Raw genomic sequence first — 11,270 nt, 5'->3', positions numbered from 1 at the left:
GACAAAAATCGAGCAGCTCTACATGCACGGACAGCTACGACATGCAAAAACAGCCCACCTTCGCAGGAACAAAATACACAGACGCGTGGTTAGCAAGAGTCTCCTCCAGCTTCTGCCTCGCGGGAGCCAACGCTGGGAAGCCTCAGCACCAGAGGAGGGGAAGAGGGAAACATCCCCAAATACCCCAAATCCAGGGGCAGAGGCTGCTGCCTCGCAAAGTTATTTCCTGATTACATGGAGTTCATGCCTGGCTATCTGGGAGCCTTCACCCTGAAAAGCAGCAGGTCAGAGATGTTCCCTCCAGACTTCCTTCCCCCTCTCTCCCCATTCAATTTAAGGCACAAACATATTTACAGTTTCGAACAAAACCTTTCCATGCTGCAGGAATCAGACACGAGAAGGTCTGGACATTCTGCTGTACCAGGAACATCTGGACGTAAATGAGCCACCTGGCACGGAGCAGGGACGTCCCTCAACCCCAGCCTATAAAACAACTTCCATTATTCTGAGGTGAACTGTAGCAGAATTGATAAACGGCAATGATTGTAACCAAACTTCAAAGGCCGGCTTCCCCACTTGGCCCCAGCAGAGCCAACTGGTTGGGCTCTGCCTCTGGAAGGACTCGAGAGCAGCCAGAAAAGGTCTGAGAGGCCGGCCCGGGTTGTACACAGAATACAAGAGAGCATGCAGCGTGTTTACACAGACTCCGCTTTCCTCCCTCCCCCCACCCTCCCCAATTCAACACACACGAAACCCCTCCACCAAGGAGAATATTGTTGTGACGAGGCACTTGAGCGGTAGTTGGAGAGTCCCCACGAAAAGGCCTTCCCCTCACAGTGAAGCGGGACGAAGAGAAGAGAGCAGCTCCTCAGGACTCCATCTCCTCTTGGTCGAGTGGCGGTGGCACAAAGCTGATGACTTCGTCGTACGTCAGGCCTGGGGGGGGAAAGCGTGACAGAACCTTGACTTGTTAAATGTCTTACTAAAGACATCCCTCGTGCAAGAAAACCTGCGATCTTAAAGGTTCTGACACTATTTTAAATGGAAATCATGGTTTAATGAAGAAGAAAAGGTTGGTTACACCATAAAAGATACTTCCAGAGCACTGAGATGTGAATAAGTTTAAAAACAAAGATGTGAGCAACTACATCACCTACACATCTGTATGCTCATGGTAACAATTAATTACCAGGGATTGTGTTAATTATGCACATTACAGTGTAAGGACCTCAGAACAAACAGGATGCCCACGTTTTTACCAGTTTCTCTCTTTCTTTACCATCGCTGAGCTGAACAGAGGGCACAGAGCACAGGGGAAGCAAGGTTGGCTCTTTCTCCCGTCCCCCAAACTCACTTTTCCATTCTTCAATCTCCAGTTCCCTGCTCTCAAAGGACTGGTCGTAGGGGTCTGCCACCGGCTCGTCGTCGGGGTCGTGGTACTGGGCAAAGTAGGCGTGCGCCAAGGCTTCTGCTGCAGTGATGCGCTTGTCTGTGTCCAGGACCAACATCTTCTCCAGCAAGTCCACAGCTGCAAGAGCACCACAACACAGGAGGAGTTTACACAGCGAGCTGTGTGACGTTGCACTCTGAAATGTAAGCTCGTAAAACCCAACGTATGTGAGGGATCCGCAGTTTCTCAGAACCCACCCGTCACCCAGCACTTCTTCCTCTCATACCCTGAGCCCACACACACCTTGTAAACCTTGCAAAGCCTACATAGCTCTGCTCTGAACTGACTTCTGCAGTCAAAACAAGGCTTTGGGAAAGCCCTGGTGTCCCAGGACACGCTCGCTTCAGCTTCAGAAGAGTGCCACATTCAAGCAGCAAGCCTTACCTAGCGGGTTGGCACCAATAAACACATTCTCAAAGTTCATTTTCGGCATATAGGACAAAGACTGAATGTAGTTTCTCGCCTGTGGAAACAAACGCTCTGTTGAAGTATAAAACCAAGACAAAACCACACAGAGACAAAAGACATTTCAGTCATCCTGAAGCACCAGTTGTTATGGTCTGTCTCCTGGCTTTGCCTTCTCTACTTATCCTGGTACTAAGCCCATCAGCGTTATCCCTTCCCAACTAAAGGGCACTCAGGACAGCAGAGGAAGAGCTGGCGTTGCTTGGGGTTCATGCAAGACTGAAAAGCCAAGAGGAGCTGCGAGAGCTGACGGCCCCGAGCCGGTAAAGCCACACAACACAGCACAGCACCAAGTCACACCCAGGCTCTCCCGAGTCTCCAAGTCAGCGGTTGAGCACGCGCCGTCCAAACCTCCAATTTAGCTTCATTTAGCACAAAACTCTTGCAGGTCGTTAACTGCCCACCCCATGCCACATGCGAGCGTTCTCATCTCGAGGAGCAGCGAGCGCTGCGAGGGAAGACCTGCCCTGCGAACCCCCCTCATCCGCTCAGGCCTCACCTCGTGGCTGGGCATCCTGTTAATGAGATAGGCAGGGGGTGTTCCCGTCAGACGCATGATCTGCTGAAGCTGGTTAATATCTTAAAGTGCCTCGTCAAGGGCTTTGTTAAAAACAGTGCAAAAAACCATTTGAAACACAAAACAGCTGCACACAAAGCATCTCTTCTGCAAACCACAAGGCAAAAGCCAAACAGGCACTAATTTTCTCCAGATACTTGTGAAAAGTTTAGCAAATGCACCAGTGAACACTTAAAACAAGGGAGAATTTCTGAGCAGTGTCGGTACAGAAGGTATTTCTGGCCACCATAAGCAGCATTGCACCACGACACGGTTGCGTTCACGTTTCCCAACGGTTTTAAGCCACCAGAGGAGATGTTTCCTTTGGCTGAAGCCGCCCCTCAGCTACAAACGGCCTCAGGAAAATGACCAAAAATCAAAACCGAACCAAAAATCGTATCCACTGCACTGGTTACCAGCTTGGGTTTTTTTGACTTTCCTTGCTGCATATAAAGCGCTCGAGTTCCTCGTGGTGCAAAGTGAAGTCGGCTCACAACCGACACCTCCTCCTGAACAGCTTTGAATGCGCTTCGAGGTGTGGGCGAGGTGACAGAAGGCAATAAATGCAAAATTAGCACCAACAGTCGCGTTGCATAAGAGCGAGTGAGCTGATGTCAGTGAACAGACAGAGAAAGTGAGAGCAAGGCAAGGAATGCAGCAGAAAAACAAACACAACTCGCTACAGTGACACACTGGAGGCCCTCAGGCACTTCATGGCTTCTGTACAATGGAAAAAAATGGTAGAAACACGATTTTTACTGCCTTATTTTTGGTTAAAGAGCCTTGATTTGAAGCTGGCCAGGAGTATTTGTTCTTTGTGCAACATTAAAAAAAAAAAGACCCACTTCAATCCTACGTATGCAAACTAATCTTTTGCTTAACCCAGTCAACCCTTAAGCTTCTCTCTCGCTAATCCCTGTACCTCAAATACCAGCCTACCCTTCAGGTCAGCTCACAGCGCACCCAGAGCAACCACTCAGGTCATTGTTATAGTCAGTTATTAAACTTCCCAAGGGCAGAGCACCCCACAGCCTTGCAATCAGTGTGATACCAGCAAACTGACCTGCTCAGTCCAACCTGCGCCAACTTCAGCCAACGCCACTGGAGGCTAAATTCACATTTTGCATTTATCACCACATTTAAAGGAAAAGTCACCGTCCCCTGTGCTGATCCTCTGCTGTGTGACAGGAACAGCAGTGACTTTCATGAACATACGCTGCTGCTTACCTCGACACGAGCTCATCGCTCGCTACGCATTAACCTGCTGATCTCTACTGCTACAGCCTCTCTTGCTCTAACATTTATGCTCTTCACTTTCAGAAACAGGTAAAATCAAAAGGCGTTTAATAGTGTCTTTGCAGAAGTTCACAAGTCAAGATTAGAGCAACACAGAAGTGGCCAGCACGGCTGAAAATAGAGGTCACCCTTTAAAAAGGAGGTCAGAGAGAGCTGTTACCTCGGTAAGAGGCCCTCATACAGCAGCACCCTGTAAATACATGGCACAAGGAGTTTCATTCGCAGCAGGCTGTGTACTGCGTGCCCTGGAAACAGCTGCCGCACAAAGGCACCTAAAAGGCATCTTTTTATGTTATAAAACCAAAGCTGGTGGCAGCAGTGCTTCAGAAATTAATTGTACTGCAGGAGGGACCGTGTGTGTTAGAGGATAACGCGCTTGGCTCCTGTTAAGGAAGATCCTTGGGTAGGCAATCTGGAGGAATAATAATTGGGATGAGCCTCAGGCTCTTCGCTGTGAGGAACGCTTCCCCGGCAGCATCCGATCGCGCAGCGCATCACCAAGTGTAAACCCAGCGACTGAAAGAAAAGTCACGAAGCAGTAAAATGAGAGCATGGAAGGAAGGAGTCACAGCACAGGCAGAGGCGAATAAAGAGCAATCAAAAAAATAAAGAGGAATAAAGAGCAGATCAACGCAGTGTGTGAACTCAAAGCCGTCCAAGAGCAAAGAAATGACAAAGGAAGAGAGAAAACAGAAAAAAATCAATCCCAACACGTACTACAGAGAGACTACAGGGGGGCAACACACGAACTCGGGACGTCCAGAAGGGCAGATATTACAATCAAAGTGTAAACTCACAGACTCTGAGGAGATTTTCTTCAAAAGCTCAGGCCCTGGGGTTCCAACGAGTCTCAAAATGAGCTTCAACTGATCAATATCTAATGATGGACCATAAAGGAAAATGCTGGGACAAATCAAAATGAAAAAGCGCAACATAACAGCCTATAAACGTCGAAAGTTAACGCCTGCCGAGGCCTTGACTGGAAAAGCCATTTTAAGCAAACTGTATTCATTCCTCTCATTTACGATTGAATATTCCCTTCTAAAGCAGCTCTGTCTGCAGCAGACAGATTAAGAACTCGTCTACAAACACAGCGCATGCATCGGATCGCTCCCCTGAACTATCACAGAGCAGAAGTCAAAGCTTTTGCCCCGCTGGGAAATCTCAGTTTGTCCATGCTCACCTCACCCTGCCCGGCCCCACACCAAAGCAGCAGCAGCTCCAGCAGGATTACGTGGTGTTAGTGACAGCAAAGTGAAGCAGAAGGCTGAAAAGTGTAGGCACCGGTATTAAAACAAGAAAGCTAAGGTGTTTTGGGAACACCTTCCAAGGTAATTCAGCTGCTTTTGAAACTCAGATTGTAAGAAAACACCCGGACCCTGCTCACAACCTCCAGCATCCCTGGAGATGGGGTTCACCTTCTGTGGGTGCCGATTGGAAAATCCCTGTAGAAAGCTCTGGGGACACAACATCGTGGATGCAAAAAGTGTTTTATCCAGGACAGAGCTCCCACCAGGCCATGAACCAACCTGAGCTGCCCTCTAACACGGCAGAAAAACCTCAGTGTTTGGAATAAGTGGCAAAATATGCACTTGAGGGGGAAAATCCACTCAAGACACGGTCATACTACGGAGACACAAGGTATCCTTTAAAAACCATTAGAACAAATCTTCTTTCTTCTCCGAGTTATCCTCCACGCTGTCCTTCTAAACCTACTGATGATTTCAAAACGCGCCTGTAATGTTCAGACTTGCCCTTAAAACGATACCAAACCAGTTACAATTTGTTTTCAATGAGAGCAGTCCATTTACTGGACAGTGTTTTCCTCTGGGACCAATGCCCTCCTGATGTTTCAAGATACAGTGACACTCCCTTGTTACAACATCTTTTAATCCAGGTACTCGTGGACTTAATCCAGGCACTTGTGGACTTAAAAAGCCTCAGAGTTCCTGCAATGCAGGCAAATTGTGCATGAAGGAAGTCACTGATACTTTGCTAAAAACGTGTATCTTTTGATACAAAATTTGGTCGAAAGTTTTACATATGAAATGGATTCAAAGCCCTGGAAATGGTGCTTTGTCTGAACAGCTGAACTAATGTCTCACTTCTCAAGTTGCTTGGCCAGCTCCCACCTACTTAAACACTGCAAACCGAAGAGTAAATCCAAGGTATCTGGTCGGATTTAGCTTAGCTGCTGAATCACCAACTCTTAATTATCAATGCTTCAAATGAATCGGTGTATCTGCTGCTGCAGGAAAATCAGCAAAGGGAGCCACACTACCCACAGTGACCTCATTTAAATTGGCTTTTCTTCAGCACCGTTTGAAACAGCCCTTGCATCTTTCACCCCTTCTTGTGCAAGAAACAGTTGTGCAAACTTGGGACTAACACGCCTCAGAAGTCACTGCCATACCTCACTTTAATTCTTTTAAAGGGATTTAAAATAATTTTCCCCAGATGTGCCAGGGCAGCCCAGTTTGCTGTCAGCTCTTTTCCCCAGGGAAAATTGCTGTTGGGAGGTATTTGTGTAATACAAACATCAGCGACTTCTCAGATAACCAAGAGAAAACGCAGGAAGTGGAACTGGCCCTGCCAAAACCCAAGCCCTGCTCCCAGTTTTAGGTTTGCCATCTATCACCTGCTGAATCACAGCCTTCATTTCACTACGGGGCCTACCACGTCCCAGAGAAATGAGCCAGAAGCAATTAAAGACAGGAGAAACACTTAGTCAATATAAAAGCAAAATAAAAAGAAAACAGACATGTGCATGGAGAAGGAAAGCGCAGCATGCAAACCCCAAAGGCATCAGCACGGTCCGGTGAGTCTCAGCGATGCTGAAATCCAGACAAGGGGCTGCCACCACCATCGGCAGCATCGCGAGGGCGTCAGAGCTCATCCAGGCAGAGCAGAGGTTGTTTAGGTGCCACCACAAGCAAGAATAAGATGTATCAGAAGAACGTGTCATTTTGGACTGGTTAGTTACCATGGAAGCCTCATACTACTGAATAAAAACGGTAATAAAAACACTCTTCAGAGTTTAAAGGGAATACAGTCAACTTAAAACACACAGAAAATTGGCTGAACTAGTACCAAACAGTCAAGATACTCTTATTGGTACTTTATATCACTTTATGCAAGTCAAATTGTCAAACTTGAAGTCAGCTTTCCCACTTATTCGTATGAATCATTCCCATTATAAGAGCTGTAAAAAAATAAGAATATACATGTTAAACAGAAAGCGATCTTGGCATAAGACAGATACAATAATAACAAAAAGAAAGCCTCTAGCTATGCCTCACAGAAAAGCCTGAAGGCCTCTGATTTTCATTACTATAGTGATTTCTTGGTCTCTGAATAATCTTTCCCACGATCTCGCTCCCCTTCGCCTCCTGGCAGAGGCTTTACCAACACCAGAAATCCATCTTCCATCCAAATATTCCCACCCATGGATTACAATAGGAACAATTCAATGAGCTTACCTTCAGTTTTATGTTAGGAATAGTGTAACAATCCTGCAGAGCTAACCCCATATAAACCACAGATGTCTTCCTAAGAATATCTACAACTCTTGCTTTAAGGCAATGAAAGCCACATTCAGCATTGATTTATCAGTGGCGTAATCATCATAGGCAGCACCGAAGATCATCACCTCAGAATACAACTTTATTACTTACCAGGTTAAATTTACTGTACAGCTTGATGTACTGATGTCCCCTCAGCTCAAGAAGGACAGGAACTGCTGGAGAGAGTCCAGCGTAGGGCTACAAAGATGATGGAGGGAGTGGAGCATCTCCCTTCTGAGGAGCGGCTGAGGGAGCTGGGGCTCTTTAGTTTGCAGAAGAGGAGACTGAGGGGAGACCTCATTCATGGTTAGAAATATTTAAAGGGTGAGTGTCACGAGGATGGAGCCAGGCTCTTCTCGGTGACAAACAATGATAGGACAAGGGGTAACGGACACAAACTGGAACACAGGAGGTTCCACTTCAATTGGAGAAGAAACTTCTTCTCAGTGAGGGTGACAGAGCCCTGGCCCAGGCTGCCCAGAGAGGTTGTGGAGTCTCCTTCTCTGCAGACATTCAAAACCCGCCTGGACGCCTTCCTGTGTAACCTCATCTGGGTGTTCCTGCTCCGGCAGGGGGATTGGACTGGATGAGCTTTGGAGGTCCCTTCCAATCCCTAACGGTCTGGGATTCTGTGAAAAGCAACATCTGCATCTCCGGGCCATATAAAGAAATATTTGAGGGACCATAAATAACACCCCACCATTTCTGCTAAACCCTTGGTGGAAAGGACCAATCCTTCAACCAAGGGAACCACCTGAACAGAGGGGGATGGTGATGCTGAGAAGGCATTACCTATTCTGGCACTACCCATTTCATTTTGGAAATGTGAAGCTATATAGTTGGGAAAACTGAAGTCTTGAGACCAAAAAGCAAGAAAAACGTTGAATTTTCAGTTGTCCAACAGGAGCAGTTTCCAGCTTGACGAAGACACAGAATACACAGTCACATTGCCCCCAACTGCAGAGTGAGCTCCCTACAAGCGCAGTGGATTTGGACACACTGTATCATATCTTGGCTGCTAGGAGCACGGTAAATATGCCTTGATTAAGCGTGTTAATATTAATTGCAAGGTCGGTAAGTCAGCAATCGCGTAGCAACGCTGCAGAAGGAGCACAGGCCTCAGCAAATCTGCGGGTACAAAAAAATTAAGACCCAACAGGATCTAAATCTGGAAATTTCCCAAAATTTTCTTCTAAAATCATACATATATAAAGATTTCCAAGAGCCTTCCAATACAGGGAGAAGCTAGAACCCATTTTTATCTGACTTTTGCCTGCTGCACTTCAGATAGCAGCAGAACTGGAGTGAAAGCTGACAGCTCGGTGCCTTTCTGGATCCTTGGGTAAGCGTTAGGTGCACAAACGCGGCTCCTAACCACAAACCCTGCTCCCCTCACAGCTCTAACCTCACCACCAAACAGCGCATACGCTCCTTCAAGTGGGGAACCACACTCAACTACAAGAACCAGAGCACTGCAAAGTTTGATCTACAATGGAAAAGATTTAGCCTGATTTTTCTTAAAATCTAACCAATTCAGGACAGAAAAAGGATTTATTTCAAAAGCCTTACTACCGTTGGCAAGAGAAATTGAGCATTTAAGGTAAAGAATCACAACCATTTGCTAGGAGACAGAAATTAAAGAGTATCTTAATATGACAAAGCAAACAGTTCAGATCCTGTAAGCAAACTTCATTTTGCACTGCAGATATCAGTGGTTGTAATTCACCGCTAAAATGCAGTTGGAGAGAACATTTTGCAGGCTTGGAACGGAACAGTTTTGTCCAATTCATAAAGAACACACTGCGAAGCACTGCTCACATATTGTAAATCCTACTTTTGAAAGCCTGAAGTGTTACCAGGGTTAAACAGTGGGAACAGCTTAAAGATTTCTGCTTTGTTGGAATCAACAATTCTTGATTTCTCATTTTTCTCTTGACAGAAACAAAGCAAATCTGCCCAAACCAAGTTCAGCCAATAGATAAATGGCAATATTTTCTATCTCCTAAGCCACTTTCATGTTAGTTTTGCTTCTGTCCCTGACAACAGGAAAACACAGCAGAGATTAAACAGTAAAGTACAACAAGGTCAGCACATCTGGAGAGATATTGTGAGATGGAGACAGGCAGAAAAAGAGAGAAAAAGGTAAAGGACATTGAAAAGGGAGAGAAAACTGTCAAAACTGGAATGAAAGCCTTCCTCTCTGCCAAAATTCTGGCATCCAGATGCTTTCCAGAAGCAACGTAGTACACAGGCGGCCAGCACTTCCAACATTAGCTTTCTTTTAAGTCAAATGCTAATATATATCTGAATTAACAGATATAAATACTAATAAATTAATTAAATTTATTAAAATAAACTGTGGTTGAAAGAATAATTTGGTTAAAGGTAGCAATGTAATTTTCTCTGGCAAATAAAGTCCAATTTCTAGGCAAGGCAAAATCTTGCCAGTAGTAAATTGCCCCTGTACGAAGGTTCACAATCTGTCTGTGCTCAAACAGGGAAGCAGAACCTAAACATTTCAGAACAATTTGGAACGAGATCCTTGGCACTGAAGGACCTGCAAACCCACGGCTTCCACCCAGGACACAGAAGAGGCCAGAAGGGACTCTTCACATTTGCTAAAAGCCCGGAGCGTGAGAGGATTCACAGCAGACAGCCCACTCCATGCAGTTCTTTTCTACAGACTCAAAGAGCAATGAATTTAAATCAACTTAAAGGAAAGTAACTCCCAGAAACAAAGAACACGTAATTCTAGTGACACTAATAGACAATAAAGAGGAATAGATTTGCCTTCTTGCACACTGTGCAGCGAAATCAAGAACTCACCTTGTCATACTGTGACTAAAATAAGCCATTAATTTAAAAACAAACAGGCAAAAAAACCCACAACCAAACTCTGAACTTCTTTGCTTGTGAAGTACATGAGAGTGAAGATCTCCAACTTCCATTTCACAAAAATATATTACTTGTAAAGGATACGGTCTGTACCAGGGAACAACGTTCTTCCAGTCAACAGTTCAGCCATAATGCATCCCACTGACCAAATATCGACTGAACAAAATAAAACGAAAAACAAAATAACGTAATGCAGAAAAATAAAGTCTGAATAGAAAAACTCTACCCTATACCTTAAATAGTCTTATGGCGTTGAAACAGAGATGCATTGCAAGGTAACCAATACTGTTTGATAACCACGTCATCTGGAATATTGTGTCCAGTTCTGGCCCCTCAGTTCAAGAAGGACAGGAACTGCTGGAGAGAGTCCAGCGTAGGGCTACAAAGATGATGGAGGGAGTGGAGCATCTCCCTTCTGAGGAGCGGCTGAGGGAGCTGGGGCTCTTTAGTTTGCAGAAGAGGAGACTGAGGGGAGACCTCATTCATGGTTAGAAATATTTAAAGGGTGAGTGTCACGAGGATGGAGCCAGGCTCTTCTCGGTGACAAACAATGATAGGACAAGGGGTAACGGACACAAACTGGAACACAGGAGGTTCCACTTCAATTGGAGAAGAAACTTCTTCTCAGTGAGGGTGACAGAGCCCTGGCCCAGGCTGCCCAGAGAGGTTGTGGAGTCTCCTTCTCTGCAGACATTCAAAACCCGCCTGGACGCCTTCCTGTGTAACCTCATCTGGGTGTTCCTGCTCCGGCAGGGGGATTGGACTGGATGAGCTTTTGAGGTCCCTTCCAATCCCTCACGTTCTGTGTGATTCTGTGTGTGTGATCTAAGACTTGTCCAAATAACAGAACACTGCGTCAGGGAAATTTTCCTTCCAGAGCATAACGTACACTGAACACCCAAGAGTTGGGGAGGAATCGACACAGAGAGGAACAAATCCTGTTCCAAACAATTCTGAGGAACGAATTTGCATATGGCCTTGCATAAACTCTACCCAAACAGCCACCAACTCTCGTACTACGGATGTAAGACAAGTCCATATACGT

At 45.8% G+C, this 11,270-nt stretch overlaps 1 protein-coding gene across 1 annotated transcript in view; it reads right to left on the bottom strand.

Moving 5' to 3' along the window:
- Positions 1-480: 480 nt before the first annotated feature.
- Positions 481-11,270, bottom strand: part of LOC104539184 (mitogen-activated protein kinase 14) — a gene marked incomplete at its 5' end in the record, with an annotated part of 16,642 nt that continues 5,852 nt past the window's right edge. The window contains 5 exons of the mRNA XM_010182651.1: positions 481-936; positions 1,355-1,528; positions 1,835-1,913; positions 2,415-2,494; positions 10,310-10,381. Coding sequence (XP_010180953.1) covers positions 869-936; positions 1,355-1,528; positions 1,835-1,913; positions 2,415-2,494; positions 10,310-10,381 — 473 coding nt within the window. The remainder of the gene's footprint in view (positions 937-1,354; positions 1,529-1,834; positions 1,914-2,414; positions 2,495-10,309; positions 10,382-11,270) is intronic.

Source organism: Mesitornis unicolor, unplaced genomic scaffold, assembly GCF_000695765.1.
Source record: "Mesitornis unicolor isolate BGI_N332 unplaced genomic scaffold, ASM69576v1 scaffold47744, whole genome shotgun sequence".
Taxonomy (NCBI): Eukaryota; Metazoa; Chordata; class Aves; order Mesitornithiformes; family Mesitornithidae; genus Mesitornis; species Mesitornis unicolor.
Note: the sequence above shows the minus strand (reverse complement) of the source record. Positions and strands in the feature narration are given on the sequence as shown.